This window comes from Temnothorax curvispinosus, unplaced genomic scaffold (assembly GCF_003070985.1).
Source record: "Temnothorax curvispinosus isolate PA1 unplaced genomic scaffold, ASM307098v1 QBEX01005771.1, whole genome shotgun sequence".
Lineage (NCBI taxonomy): Eukaryota > Metazoa > Arthropoda > Insecta > Hymenoptera > Formicidae > Temnothorax > Temnothorax curvispinosus.
Genome location: NW_020215551.1, coordinates 32,927 through 49,726, shown reverse-complemented (window position 1 = coordinate 49,726; position 16,800 = coordinate 32,927). Strand labels below are relative to the sequence as shown.

General features: G+C 44.0%; 1 protein-coding gene across 1 annotated transcript; it reads left to right on the top strand.

Moving 5' to 3' along the window:
* Positions 1–215: 215 nt before the first annotated feature.
* Positions 216–11,146, top strand: LOC112455069. Its single transcript, XM_025016770.1, has 5 exons — positions 216–366; positions 819–1,215; positions 1,332–1,594; positions 2,059–4,577; positions 11,129–11,146. Exons 1-5 carry the CDS (start codon positions 216–218, stop codon positions 11,144–11,146), a joined length of 3,348 nt encoding a protein of 1,115 aa, XP_024872538.1.
* Positions 11,147–16,800: the final 5,654 nt, after the last annotated feature.

Here is a 16,800-nt window from a genome sequence, read left to right as displayed (position 1 = left end):
AGAATTTTTCCCGCAACGCGACGAGTGGATGTTAATTCCGATTTTATCATCATCGTCGTCACCACGTTACGAGCTTTTCGACTAGGATCCGTCCGAGCGAAGCGTTATTCTTCGGTGGCGCGTGCCGCCGTCCATCGCCGAGATCCGAGAGTGGAATCGTCGGGCGCAGAGGAGCGCCGCGACAAGGCTGCACACACGGGGGTGACAATGCGCCGATGCGACGACGGTGGTGCCAGCAGCAGCAGCAGCAGCAGCAGCAGGGTCCCGAGCACCACCGCCAGCACGGAGCGGCCTCCAGCGCGTACCTCCAGCGTCGCGGCAATCCTCGCTATGACGACGATGTCCTAATCCTAATAATGCCCCTTCGTACGTTCCTTCTTCGTCGCGACCGCGAGATACCCGCTGGTGTCTGCCCATACTCATCGTCATCGCCGTGATATTTCGTCATCGTCGTCTTTCTCGCCCTCCTTCGGAAACGTAATCGAGAACCGTGAGAGAAAAAAAGAGAGAAAGAGAGAGAGAGAGAAAAAGTGCGCCCTCCGGTTTTTCGCGTAAATCCTCTGTACGCGTAATTAATTTGGTCATCCCGTCTTCTGGGTATAGGCGAACGCGAGAGTGGCGGTGGCGATGGTGTGGTTTGAGTGGTGAAACGCCATAACCTTCACTCTTTCTCCCTCTCTCGCCCAGGAACCACCGCTGAAGAATCACTGTGACATCAATGTTGCTGTGTCGAGTTCGAATCGCCGTGTGTTCATCTCCCGTCGTCGCGATTCCGACGCGATTCGAGTGAGTGCGCCTTCTTTGTATCTCTGTATTAGTGACGTTCGGGTCGAGTTGGTTGATCGGTTACCGACATACAGTGACCTCGGGATGCGTCCATGAGATCTCGGGTGCGGCGATTTCTGAACAGATTGCCGCTGTCGTCCGCGTCATCGTCACCGCTATCGCCGCCGCCGTCGTCGTCGTCGTCGTCGTCGTCGTCGTCGTTATCGTCGTGGTGGTGCGTATTGTCGTGCCACCACCGGCCGTGATCATCGGCAACGACAGGCAGCAGCAAAGGGTGCAAGGAGAAGGAGGAAGAGGAGAAAGAGAAGGAGGAGGAGGAGGGTACGTAGCCGGGCGTTCAGGATGCAGCATGAACCTCGGTGCCCCGCACTGGGAGCTCGCGAGCCTCGGCAGGGGGACTACGACGACGACGAAGCGGGTGTTGTTCAGGTGCTTTCGCATCAGGTTGTCCTCGATACACGCAACGTCGTCGCGCGCGTCGAGAACTGCCGCCGCCGCCGGCGTCGTCGCGCTCACTCGGAAGTGGTGCACAACACCTGGCACAGCGGGGACAGCAACAGCACCAGCAGCAGCAGCATCAGGGAGAGAAGGCACCGCCAGGCCGACGAGAGACACGAGGTGGTGCAAGAGGTGCAGGTGGCGCGGCAGGAGGAAGAAACGAAAGCGGAGGTGGTGGATTATTACGAACGCGTTGCGTTGCCGTTGTTGCTGTCGCCGTCGAGAGAGCTCCTTGCCGGTATTGCCGTCGTCGCCGCAACCACCGCAGCAGCCGCGACTATTGCAGTCGCCGCCGTCTCGGTCGGCCGTGGTACGCTGGTCCAGGGGAACTTCTAAGGGCCCCGCCAACCCGGACCGCTCAGGCAGGCACCTGGGCGACTGGTCCGGGATACGCACGAGCGGGGCTGACATCATCGAACAGCGGGGACACCCCGGCGAGTGGTCGCTCGCCGACAGAGCGACGGGGTGGACGACGACGCGGGTTATCGTGGCGCGAGTTTGCCCGTCATCGCGACGACGAGGGACGCGAACGAGAAGAGAAACGGAAACGAGAGAAGAGCGTTCCGGTCGAGAGCAAAGATACGTCGAGGTTCGATCACCCGTCCAGGAAGGCGTTGACGTGTATCGCTGCACAGTGGAGAGGGAGAGTGAGGAAAATCTGGCGCGAGTTATCGAGTGGCGGAAGAATATCTCCGATATATCTTCGAGGAAACATTCGGAAGCGGAATCGCCTGAACGGTCACGTTGCGCAGCGTTGCTGGCGTCATGTCACAGCAAACGTACCGGAAATAACGGTAGCAGCTGTAGCAGCAGCAGCAGCCGCAGCAGCAGCGTCACGGGTCGCTCCGCGTACGGCGTTCCGGGAGCACGAAGAGTCGAGTGTCGGGGAACAGAGCGCGTGCCGAGAGGCGGGCCTCAGATTTGGTGGCAGCGATGCGGGGCCTCCTGCAGCAGCCCGGCTGCGACACGGATCATCTACGCAACGAGTCCATCACGAGTCATCTTTTTTGTCATCAACCGGCGTGCGCGATACGGAGGAAAAGGAGGCAGCGGCAGCGAGAAGATCGGTCGGTTTTGCTGGAGAAAGGCGAAGCACGTCGCGTCGTACGGCTACGAACGTGCGCGCCGAGGAACGTCGACGAAGAGGAGCGCGACGACGACGGCAGGACGTCGGGGACGTTAGCGTCCCCGATTATCCCGTCGCGCCCATGCGGCTCGACCCGTTCGAACTCACGGGACCACCTACGTCGAAAAAATGGAGAAAGGGGAAGAGAAGGGAACAGAAAGAGGAGAAGGAGCAGCAGCTCTGGTTATCGTCGTCGTCGTCGTTGTCATCGATCTCGTTCGTGGAGTGCGTACGGTCTGACCGCGCCGCGTGTCATTCGTACACGTCGTCCAGGCCATTCCCCAAGTCGATTCGCGATCGCGTCGTCGACGACGGTAGCGTATCCGCCGCGCAACACCATCACGAAGCCCGACACTACGAGGCCGGGCATGGACCTGACGAGAAAGCCGGAACTGCCACTGCCTTTCGCATCTCTCGCGATTTCGCTTCGCGCGGCGAGGTGCGCGCGCGCACACGTGATCGCCAAGAGGACGATCACGAGGACGAGGATGATAATGATAGCGACGCGTTGCGCGCGCGGACACGCATTCTTCGCGCTGATCGTTCGTCGCCGCGACGACGACGGGCCCCGCGATTCGCTCGAAGAGCAAGAAGAAGGTCACGAAGAAGACGAGGGAGCGGAGCGATCTCCGAGGACGGGCCCGATGTGGCTACCTCGGCCGTTTCTTTCGTCGACGTGCATGCTTACACTGCCTATAACGATGACAGAGACGACGACGACGATAAAGAAAACGACGGTGACGACGACGATGACAACGAAGGACAAACGCATTGCGAGCGTAAGAGAATCCACGGTGGGTCCGAGGAGATCCGTGACGAATACGAGGAAGATGAAAACGATGACAACGCGCGTGTTAGTGTTTCGAATAATCCGCGTCGTCCGGGTGACGAATACGAACATGAAAACGCGAACGAAAACGCGCCTCGCGAGGACTACATCCGCACCGAGATGGATGCGAGTATTCGTGGTGTATTCAAGAGTGATCAGTGGGCATCGCAATCCTCTTCGTTTGACGGGAAGAAGGATCGCGAACGCGTCGATGACTATGATTGCGGGTACCCGACAATGGACGAGGTGTTCGACGGGCAAGCACGAAGAAAGGGAGAAAGATGTAGCGAGAGGAGACGTACCGATAACACTGCCTGGTTCCAAAAGCCAATCACTAGGAGAAAAGGAAGAGGCGAAGGAGAAAAAGCAAGAGGAACGGGGGACAAGCCGCGTATACGCAGAAGCTATTACAGGCTGCTGCTGTTCGTGTTGTATCTTCTGGCGTGGCCCCTCCTGTGCTCGAGCAGTCCCTCAGGTCACCTCGCCTCGACTTTCGCGCAGAACCCGACCTTCGCGCACGCCAAGAATCCCGCGCACCGAGGTAATGCCACGCCGCCAGACCCATCGTTGTTCTCGTCGTCGACAGTCATCGAGCACCAATACCAGCATTCGCAACAATACGTTCAGGGTAGCGATACCGATCACAATACCGATAGCGAGCGTCATCGTCATCACCAGCAACAGCAGCAGCAGCAACAGAAGAAAGAGGAGCAACAGGAACAGTCGGATCAAGAGAATTCCGAGCAGCGGCACCCCTACAACGAATACACTTGGGAGGTGAACATGATAAATCCCTGGCTGTCGGCTTGCGATCTGGCGGGACCAGCGCCGACCGATCTTCAGGGTAGCTGTGGAGCACGGGAAATACCCGAGTACTGCCCGAATCCATGTGAAAACGCTTCCGGGATAATGAAGACCTACAATATGGAGATAAATAGGGGGGTCGAGGACGGAGGCGATAGCGGCAGTCGACATGGTGATAAATATAGCACCGCTGAAAAGAAGGAGGAGAAGGAACAGTGCCTTTTATATCTCGAGGAATCGCACAAGAAGATCATCTGTCAAAAGAATAAGAAAACGAGGAATACCGATCTGCTGCGTCGGCTGCGTCTACGGCACTGCTGCGAGCACGCGGTGTTCAACGCCCTGGCGCCGGGCGGTCCGCTCGGCGTGCTAGAGAATGTGCTAGAAGGCAACGATGAGTGCAATAATGTCTTGGACAAGCTGTTGCAAGTTGATGCCCTGGCCGCGAGGCTGCATTGCGAATTCGAGGAGGTACTGCAGCGCTACGATTGCGCCCAGCCGTACTCCGTCATCCACAACTGCACCCATTGCAAGGTAAGAGGACAATTTCCACATATTCACGATGAGAGAGAAAGAGAGAGAGAGAGAGAGAGAGAGAGAGAGAGAGAACCGTTTAGATGCGCGAATTTCATGTGAATCGCTTTGTCAATTTGAAGGACATTGTCACCTACGTATAAATGACAGAACAATACGCGGGATGATACTGAATTTGAACGTCCGACATTTTTGAGGTACAGAGTATTTTATGTTTTTTAATATTTTATAAATATTAACTTCGTAAATTTATAAATAAATGATGTGGGATGATAGTGAATTTGAACGTTCGACATTTTTAAGATCTTTGCACAAGTACACATATATAGAGCATTTTATGTATTTTAGTATTTCATAAATATTAACTTCGTAAATTCGTAAATGTGTATTGAATTTATTATTCGTACACATTTACGCTTCGTCGCGCGTGATGTATCTGAAAAAATTATTTTAGCTCTCTTAAAAAGGTCATAAATCGTAAGTAATTTGCAATATTTTTCACGGTTGAAAATTTAAAAGTTCAAGCCTGCTCTATTTTGGAAAAAGCTGGTAGAAAAAATAAACTGTATTTAAAATATGTTTTGGACAGAAATCGAGACATTAATTACTTTTACCCGTTATTAGCAATTTAATAAACTTAGCCATCTTTATCTCTCTGTTATATGTATAATTGTAAAATATTCGATACCCTACTACAATCTGAATGACACACTACATTTCTGCAGCTAATCGTTATTATAGATGTATAAATCTCTCTCTTGGATGTTTTAAACATGTGTGCGCATAGAATTGTTTTGAAAGTAATGCTTATATCGTGCTATAGTTATATTTGAGCTTTGCCAACATTCATGATATTTCAAAATCGGGCTTGTACCGTTTTTGTGACATATCGCTCATATGCAGTTATTTATGAACAATTAAGCGATTAGGATGCGCGTTAATCCGTTTTGATTGGAATGCAAAGGAATTTCGCGCGATCGCAAGCGTTCGTGAGCGTGAGCGAAATTGTTGGAAATTCTCGCGGGCTGTTCCCGGGAGTTTGTATCACGCTCGTGTCTAATATGGGGCGTAGTAAATTTACTCGCGGCATTTCACCATGAGATCTCCTCGGGGCACCGTGAGAAAGAGAGAGACAGTAGACGGCTTTGCGGTGCCTTATGCTGTTCGCCGTTGAGTTGAACGCGTAAATTATGCGAAGCATTACGTAATCATAATTTGATATGAGGCATTCGTTGAGATTAGAAGAACCGTGGAGAGATTCCTCAGACTCTGTTTCCACGAGATTTCGCCACGAGCGTCTCATCTAAACGCGTAGATCTTCCACGTGTACGTCTTTAGACGCATAAATCTCGAAATGCGCGAAGTCGAGCAGCCACGCTGTTAACTTGGACACTTACAACCGTGACTAACTGCTTGGTCGACTATATTTGGACTATTTGGAGGGCGCCCGTATTCTCGAGCGCGCGGATTCAAGAGAATCCGAAAGAGAAGATCCATGATTTTCTCTACCCTTAGATTTGTATATAAACATAGCTAACACGGCTATAAATATCACTCCATGCTCAATTGCAGAGGGACGAATTATTCGAGTCGCGCGCGCGGTCTGTCGATAGACGTCCCGGCCCGGTGTCTACGACAGACGGGACTAATTTCCAGATGAATGGTAAATCGTGGGCGGTTTGCCTTGGAAAGCGAACACTCTGTCGTTGTCGTCGTCGCCACTGTCGTCGTGGTCGTGGTCGTCGTCGTCGTTGTCGTCGTCGCCACTGTCGTCGTCGTCGTCGTCGTCGTCGTCGTCGTCGTCGTCGTCGTCGTCGTCGTCGTCGACGACTCCGTCGTCGAATGAGTTAACGAACAGGTGTTTCTCCCTCGTCCGGCCGATAACGCCGACGCATAAATTGTTCGCTTAGTGATTCGCGGCCCGATTCATTCAACGAGCGTCGAAACTATTTCCAACCGACAGTACCGTCCGTCTTTCTCCGCTTGCCGCGTTGTTCGCATCATTATCATCGTCCATACAAGAGCATACACGAGAGTGGCAGAGTTCGCGCGCGCGGGTAATTCACAATGAGCGGCAATAATACGAGAGCGCATTATGCGCTCGCGACGTGGTTTACACGATAATTATACTGCCCAGCCAGTGCACCCCGCGATTCATGATCAGCAACATCCCTCCCAGTCGTTTTAGTCTAGTTGTAGGCTCGAATCTGTATTTTTTTTACCGTGCGCGATCGTCATCAGAAACGGCCTAATTACACGTTTATCGATTCGCATTCAGTCCTTGGATTGCGTTGATTGACTTAATTCGCCCTACCGTCAGCGATACAATAAGGCTGCAATCGAGGTAATTAGATAAACACGCGTCCGACACGCTCGTAAAAGAGGTGGTAATAGCCACCGCCGATAATTATACATTGGAAAAATTAATTGCGTTGTGTTACCCCCGTTGATTTTAGCGGTTATTCGAGTATTATGCAATTTATTCGCTCCAATTTATCTCGTTACCTTATCGCGATATCATTTGTTACTACAAAAAATATATCTAAAGCGTTCGGCTGTGGTAAATACGATCCTCGCTCGTTTAATTCAGTTCGTTTGTTACGTGAGATCGAGACGCGGATTGATTTTCGTCGGTTTTCGAGACGAGACCGCATCGCTATTGGCAAACTGCATAGCGACGTGTGTAGAATGCGCCCGCAGAACGTGAACGAGCTGCCTTACAATCAGCACTAATGAGCGTTTCCAGCGGAAAAGTGGTGCTCTTTAAAAGCGAATTTAATTTATCGTTGGGAGCTCCTCCTTACTCCCTTTCCCTTGTCCCCGTTTTCCATCCACCGAGAGAGAGCGGAATGATCTTATTTCCTACGGGAGCGACGTTCCGAGCAAATTTGTCCAAATTTACCTACTGACGTTTCGGCAAAACATAGCCCGACTAACGAGGAGAATCTCATCTCAAATGATTGTTTTATTCTTGACGTGTATAGAACATCTGTTACGACTGTGCGGAAATTATATTTCACCGTGCAAGCGTTGCCGTAAAATTGGTAGAAAATGAATACAATTACTCCATATGAAAACGCAGAGTTCGCTCTTCCGCAGATAACGCTATGCATTATACTCTCGCTCACATATATTAAATACATTATCTATTATTATCCATATTCTATATATAAAATGTCTAACCACTGTGTGTCAACAATATTTTAACACACATCATATTCTTTTGCAATTAAAATAAAAAATTCTAAGTCAAGAAATGCGATAAAATTTTGCAATTATTAATTGCAAATCTTAACGATCATGTTCAGAAAGTTATCGCAACAGTTTCTGAGTTCTAAATAATTAAGGATAATATCACGTAAGTTAAACTCTTAAATCCATAATTATATTTAGGTACATGAATATCGATCTATCATCATCAGCAATAGATTTTATAGACGATATAAATTTTTACCGCTTAGCTGATTTTTTATTTTCTTACGTTTAAATACTGGGTATTCAGTTGATATCGATAGCTAAGTTTAAATCTTATGTAAAATACATTATTTAATCTTTTGTTAATTTCTTGACTTAGAAAATATTATGACGTTTTTCATAAAAATTAAAGTATATCTATTTCTATTTTTATCGGAAAAAATTTGCGGAAATTAATTTATTATATTATTACTGTTTTTCCCTCCCCAATATTTTCTATTTCAAAAGAAATAAATTTGTGCGAGTTTAATACATTATAAAAAGGTAAGATAAATTTTTCGTAGCGATTTAACCTTTAAATACCACACCTCTCAAGAATCTCGTAAATGACATGAGGGGTCTAAAAGACCCCAGCATGAAAAATGTCTCCTTACTCATTGATTTTTTGATCTTTAGTTATGAAAATTTTTTTCAATGTTGTTCAAGGCTTAGAAAAGAAAATAAAATGCTTATATTGTTAAAATTTCAATTTCAACATAGTATAAAAAATTAAGTAAACTGAGTACTGCTAAGTGTACAAACGGGTAGGGTACTTTTTCATGTTTAAGTACTAGGTATTGATATCGATTAAATGATAGCCAACAATAAGTTTAAATCTTACATAAAATAAATTATATAATATTTTGTTAATTACTTTACTTAAAAAATATTGTAACATTTTCTTAAAAATTAAAATTTATTTGTTTCTATAAAAAAAATTGTGAAAATTAATTTATTATTATTACTGTTTTTCTCTCTCCAATTTTCTATTCCGAAAGAAATAAAATTTGTATGAATTAATACATAAGAGAATAAGATAAATCTTTCACAACGATTTAATTTTCTTGATTTAGTAAAATCACGTTTTTTTATTTAGAATTTTCTCTAATCCAGAATACATTATTAAAGTATCGTACAATTATTGGACACTCTGTCTGTATATCACATTACATATATTTTCTAAACAAATTCAGCTCTTTCTTTTGAAATAAATAAATTTTTATTTTTAAAATAAATAAACATGCCAGCTAATTATATATTTCTGGCGTTTCTTCTCTAATCAAACTTTAATAGTGAACTCTGAATTATACACAATAAATATAATCGTACATATAAAAATTTGCCTTCTCTTTTCTAAAGTACTTTTTTTCAATGCACACCGTTTATTATTAATGCTACATACTCTTCCAATTAATCTCGATGAGACTATCGTCGCACATTGTGTGCTTCGCTTCGCGAATTCATCGTCTTCGACATCTATTAATTAATGCGCTCGATCGCGAGCGAGATTTTGAAAGTATTGGAAATACTTACCTGAAATCCAATAAGAGCTCTTTCCAAGTCGGCGTTCGAAGCGACGCTGACGAGTCCACGAAACCGAAGCACAAGACGATTCGGAGATAACATTACTCCGATGATGGTCCGTTGAAATCTAAGGCACAAAATATGCAGCGTAACGTTATTTCCGCGTTGTGCACTACGGAAATATTACTAGCGGGGCGGCCGCGGCGCGGGGCGCGGATGACGAGGCGGTTGCCGCTCGGCGCTCGGTTTTGCGTTGGTGTGCCACCGTACGCCGCGTCACGCAACCCCCGCGCGCCGCCCTGTCCATTCTCCATATTCCATTCCCCTCTCGACGCTCGAAGCGGCACGTAGCAGAGCGACTCGCTCCCCGTGCAGTGTTTCTACACCGCGAAATGTGCCGCGATTAGTGCCGCGAGTCTCAGAAAGATATGAATCGTTCTCCACTAACCGTCTCGCGTCGCGTTGCTCGCCCATCACGCAGCTCCCGCCCGATTCCCGCCATTTGGACGACTCGCTGCAGAGACTTTCGTGGCTCTGGTCGAATCGTCGTCGCGCGGTTCATCCGCGGGAATCGCGGCGAGGGGAGAAGCGGAAGGAACCAACTCAACGTCTCGTGACTGAATACTTACCGGCCGACGACCGTTTCTCGCGGGATCGTCGCGCACCTCGCGCCTCGCGCCTCGTCGACTCGGGAATGATCTGCGCGTCCCCCTCGCGCCGCGTACGTCTATCTAGTAGGTACTGCGTGAGTCGTTGGCGCGCGCGTGACTACGTGACGTAGTAACGTAATAAAATCGCGGATCGTGCGAAGTTTTTTCAAACGGTTCGTTCGCGCCTCGAACTGGCTGCCGACTCGACTCGCGTAGTGCCTTCGCGCGGCGTCGCCGTCGCGTCGGTGTGAAGTTGTCGACGTTCGAATCTCTCTCGGCTCGGCACTCGGCCCTTGGCGGAACGCGAAGCGTGATCACGAAGCGGATCGATTCCCGAGCCCAGCGGCGTCGCGACGCGTTCAGTTAGTAAGCGTATTTGTAATTAATGTGTTTGTCGAAAGCGTGACATAAATTTCGCGTTTGTATCCCCGTTAGAACGCCCCGATCGTCCGAGAATCTTCTGCTCCGTCAATTCGCCACGGGCGTCGAGTAGATTGCGTTTTATTCATGCGCGATCTGCTCGACGCCTGATGTCCTTCCTCAATAAAGTGTACGTCGCGCGCGATTAACGGCATTATTCGTCGGGAGTGTCGTGCGAGAGTCGTATTGCCCGATAATCGTGGTAATTTCGCACGGGATAATTAACTCGCGTTTCCGCGAGTGAGTGTGCAAATGCGACCTAATCTAACCTGAGAGGAGGAGGAGGGCCTAGGAGGCATCGGGCGACGGCGGAGCAACCACAGGGTGAGTAAAATTTATTATGTATGCATATATTATATCATGTTATTTGATTTATATTTGCGGTATTGAACGTTTATTCCTGCGTATTTAACGCGGTGATCTTCCACCGATGATTTATTTAGATAACTTAAATAAAAGAGGGAATATAAGAACGTTTATAAAAAATTTTGTTTAGGCAGGAGATCTCTCTCCAAAATTATATAATTTCGTTAATCCTCTTTTTTGGAATTTATATAATAGTTTTGTTTAACACTTTTTTGGAAATTATTTCGTGATTTTAATTATTTAATAATTTTACTGAATATTCCTCAAAGGCAAATAATTCGATGCGTGTGATAGTTTTCCTTGTAAATATTGATTATCTTAAACGTAATATAATTTGGATTTATTTGTATTTTACAGGTTCAACGCAGTTTATAATGCAGTTTAAAACTCCGCTGCTGCGCATTGTTTGGTAAGCTCAAGTTGTCCTAAGAAATAATATAATAATCAACACATTTAACTCTTATGTCTTTTAAAACAATTAAACTAATATTAATGTTATATTAGTGCAAAAAATATATATATAAAGATATACATGTAAAATAAAATAGAATATTATATAATAAATAAAGGCATGATATTAGGTATATGTAATATAGTAAAACAATATTATATAAATAAGCAAATATTGTACAAATAATGTGTAACAAAAATGATTGAAAATTAATTATTACAAAAGCGATACAAGTACAGATTTAATATTCAATTATTAATTATTAGGAGAGAGAGAGAGAGAGAGAAAGAGAGAGAATTGATAACACATACAAATGGTTACTCATAATTTATTTACGGATTAAATCGTCGTGCGTTTATCATTTCAGAGAGGAGAGCATTTGAAGAAATAATTAAATACAAACACAGTTGTTCTCGATTATTTTTGTTATTTATGATTCAAAGTTCACTAACATTGTTTGAAATTATGTTTGAAATTAATCGAAAAGAGAGGAGTGATGAAAATTATGTCACGCATGTTTATTTTATTTTAAGAGATAAGATATTAAAAATAATAGAAAGAAAAATATTCCTCTGTTATATAATACATGTGCAATGTACATGTTGTATAATATATGCACAAATTGTATTATTCGTCATCTTGATTTTGTTAGCGATATTTTTTCCTTTTTTCATAGGGCACGAATAATAAAAGGCTTTTATTCGTCGGAATTAATATCGTTAACGTGCTCGTTCATTAGTCGCGTCGCGTTCAGTCTTACGCACGTGGAAAAATGACAAAATTGTTTACAGACGACTGTACTTTCGTATATTACACTCGGCAAAACGCTCGCTCGGTGACATTAATAAAGCTCATCTCTCATCCGCTCTGGTACTCCGTACGTCCTGGTACTCCCCCCTATCGCTCCCCTCCCCCCTTTCATCCTCATTCTCGTTTTGCAGGAGCCATTGACGGTATATGGAGAGATCCGTAGTATCCTTTCCCTCGAGCAAAAATCCTATTATGACCTGATTCCACCCGCGCCGCCATCTTAAAAAGATGAGAAAATTATGATATAAACCGGTATTGGCGTCGCGGAGAGGATATTACGTGTGGGTTACATGCCGAGTGGCGGTCATATTTATCACTTATTGAATCGACGGGGTGACCAGCAGAAGCCCAATATAATCCTCCCGTGCTGTACGTGTGTAGACCACACGTGTGCCGTTGGTTCGCAAAACGGTCGGCGACCCCGACAACGTATCGGTATTTTAATGAATGTATATCTTAATATCGATTAACGGAGAGATATTTCAGCCACCGTGAACTTTTAAACAAATTATGCTCCATTTATTTAGTTAACTTAACAGACTAGAGATTTGACACGAATTTATTATGCAAACAGTCGACGAATTACTACTCGCTGCAGAAAATATTCCGCGATCGAGAATATTTCTACGCGAAAATGCAATTTTTATTAAGGAAGCTTCCGCGCGGATAAATAAGCACAGTACTCTTGCTCGACGTACAGACGAAGTCCATTCGAGATAAGTTTATGCGCGTATTAAGTAGGCGAAGTTTCTTCCGAGGACGTACTCTAAATGCATATAACCGTTCAATTTTTACCTCCGCGCCGCGCCGTGAAGTTTCGACGAACTGATTTAAGTACTTTTATTGTTCAGCGCGCGACGGAGTTACATTGCAAGGTGGGTAGATATCGCGGGCGCTTACAATCGTCGGAGTGGACGATTTTATCGGCGAAATTCAATTGTGAGGTCTAATCGCGGGGATTGTACCCCTTATAGCCATTCAACTTATGCCAATATTTTTAAGTCTCTTATCGCCCGACAACAGACTAAAGTTGCGTTTTATTTCTCAGAAATCCCCGACGAGAATCTTACCTTAGAAAAACGTTCAGATACTTTGATAAATAAATTCTATATTATCGATATTAATCTAGCGACATGCTAGTGCACTCTCGAAAAATTTCCGGATATACAGCGTTGTAAAACAAGACAGTTCCGCGATTCACAGATAATTTTGCGGTTAGCTTAAAGAGCGGCTAAATTAATCCACGAAGCCGCACGCGCGAGTGGCAAAGATTTCTGCTCGTGGATGACAAAGGTCAAGCAGCGAGTCCGCTTAGCCCCGTGTAGGTATGCACCTATGTGCCTTATTAAAATAACCCGTCGCATCCGAGTGGTCGAGTTGATATATGGATCGCGGGCATTCTTAGACAGCTCCTCTGCGGAGTAGGTGAGTCGGTGAGTGGGTGACTAAATTCGCGCGCAAGTGAAACCTTAAAGTAAAAACATACGCGAGGATGGGACGAATCTCGCAATCAAATTCCAGATGGGATAACAATGGCCGTGAATCGATTTTAGGGTATTCTCGCCAATTTATTCCTAAGTTTATTCTATCGTCTCTCTTCCCGCGTTTCCACCGACGGATTAGCTATTAAATCCCGCCCTCACAAGAGCCTCGAGTCTCATAATAATTCGCGCGCGTTTGAAAATTCTAAATTAACAACGTGCCAAGTGTACTAGATCAGTCATTAGATTCATATTAGTATATATTATAATAAAATATTCATAACTATCATGCGCACAATTTTACCGCAATTAATTAATCTAAAATCTAAACTTATTTTTCAATTATGATCGCACGATTCGTTTCGTATCTTTCTCTTTTTCTCTCCTCTCCATCTTTTTCTCTTCCAGTTTTAAACAGCAATATTTTTTTCTCGCGCTCGGTGATGAATTCGTTGACGAACACGATTTTCGCAGGATGCGAGGCGATCAATCGCGAGCTTCCTGACACGTGAGTGTTGGCGCAACGTTTACGGGCCGTGCGCATGACATCGTCGATATCGGATACGTCGAAATGCGTAAATTGGCTATGAGCGCTTTAGCAAAGTTATACTTGCGCATTATAGAATTGCTCTTCCATTTCCGGAACAATGCACACAACGCCGGTTCTGATGAAAAAGATCACGTGCGCGAGCATTCTCGAATCGTTTTTTTGCAGTCTTTTGTGGCTATTTTTACACGATCTGTTTTAAATTCGATTTAATAATCAATTAACTAATTCAACGATGGCTTGATATGCGTCACGCCGCGGCAATTCGTGCGTTATCGAATTGGAAATGTATTATCGAACATTCTTTTTTCTCCGTTATCGATCGCAGCGAGATAAAACTCTCTCTCTTGTTATATAAATGGCGAATGATAAGAATTTCTACGTGTAATTGATTAGAAACGGGTAATATATATAGAAAGATGAACAGTGAAAATTAATAGCGGGCTTTTAGGAGAGATTAAACGTTACGTACAATTAAATAATGTTGCACGTATCATATAATTAAGCATGCAGCTTAGAATAGCATAGAAATTAACATTTATTTGTGTTAGATGCGTAATTTTATTATTAATTCTATCATATTTCTCCAGTATTGTTTTCCTAAATGTCTAAATTATATCGAAATTGCTACACGGAAAAAAAGGATTTGCTACTATACAGACAACCAACATTTTTTGCTGCGAGAGCTAATTAATTTTGCAATAATACCAAAACCTTTTGCTGCAATAGCAAAGTTCAGCAAAACTTTTTGCTATTGCAACAAAAGGTTTTGCTATTATTGCAAAATTAATTAGCTCTTGCAGCAAAAAATGTTAGTTGTCCCATATTTAACAAATAGATTTGCTATGCAGCAAAACCTTTTTTTTCCGTGTAATAATCGCTAAAGTATTAAATACGTCTTTCTTAAATTATATTTTTAAGCCTGTTTATGAAATTCATTAATACTTTTACGATAATAATTTATTATTATACAAATTCGCGTAATATATTGTTACTTAATTGAGCTGTTTACGGCCAAATATTTATTGCTGTCGAATTCAACATGATCGAAGAGAGAGAATTGCAATTTACCGTGGAATGCGTGTTTAACTTCTTAAACGAGGAACGTGCAGCTCACGATGGTTTCCATTTCAAAGGCTCGCACTTGGAGTTTTACTCCCTACGAACTACTGCATTACAATCTCGGGATTACAGCTCGTTCATATAATTTTCTCGAAACGCATTCCCTAGCGGCTTATCGTTCCCGCGAGCGTATCATCGCGCGCCATTATAATTATTACGAAAATCCTGATTTCCGACATCTTTCGTCGAAAATTTCGCCTCTTTTATTCTTTCTTTTTTTCCCTCTCGCGGATAAAAAGCATTCCTGCGATTTCCGCGATGGCGTATACGCTTGTTGATTGTTGGGATTACAAGTTTGCCCAGCGATCCGTTTGTTACTCCCTTCAAAAAGTAGACAAAAGTTGCCGGCTTGTTTAATGAAGCTCGTTGCCGCCCGCACGCCTTCGGCTGTTTCGGGAAGAGGAGCGAGAAAACGTCGGGGAAAAACGCGATGTTAACGGAACTTTCGATCAAAAGAGACCGGAAAGTCTCATGAACATCGAAGAGTGCCATATTTTTCTCAATTTCGTTCCGAAAGCTCGTTTCGATCTTGCGGAGTATTTATCACTCATCGCGGATTAGTTTTGTAGTGAAAAGCAATCGACGAAGTATTATCGGAAATATACCACAAGCACGAAATTTATTATGGTGCTTTAATAAAAAAACAATTAGGTACATGGAAAGAAAACTCCAAGATGATACACAATAATAGCTATCGCCTTAGATAACATTTTAATTTTGAATCATTATTTTTTTATTGCTTTACAAAACTTGTCTAGTTTTACATTAATTTTATTTTATTTTAATTTATTTATTTTTATTTTATACTCGTTATTTTTACACTGATACAACTAATTGTAAGGTACATTTGTTGTAAGTCGAAAGAGAGAGGCCCATGTTTTATTCACACGCATCGTGTACACGTGTGTGACGTGTGTGTGTGTTTTGTCTGCATCATGCGGCGTCAGGATCGTGTATCGCCTTTGCCGTGCAGTCCGACGTTTCTCACGCCGACCTGTGAGATCGCCGACGAGGCAGAGTAGAGAAGACGGCGGAAGGAAAAGATCGTGTGTGTAACGGCGTGCAATAAAAACTTGGATTAAACTATATTCCGTCTCTAATTTAATCTCCACACATTAATTAGATATATTTTAACATATATATCTTTAATTTCTTTGCTATAATTTTTTTAATTTTCTTACATATTCGAATGTCTTTTATATTGTCTTTAAGTTGCATTATACTGTGCTATTATTTATTTCTCGTTGAAATTTATGCGAAAGATTACGGCGCTGCCCGATCGTGTTACTCGCAATCTCAGCAGCTCGTTAGTTGATAACTTTTTCTCCGAAAAGAATTTTGAGATATAATATACAGGATTAGATTACAATATACCAGGACGTTTTAGATATGCCATGTTATTTTGCCAGTCAAATAATATAGTCACAAAAGAGTCACTAAGAAATCGTTTTAATATAGACAATTATAGTTTTTACGAGGAAAGAACGGGTAGGCAATTAATGATTGATTAATCTCTAAAGATTTAAATAAAAAACAAATATACTGCATTACATTTTCATTACGATTTTGCACGTTCATATTTCTATAACTACTTTACGTTAATTATAATAATTAAGAA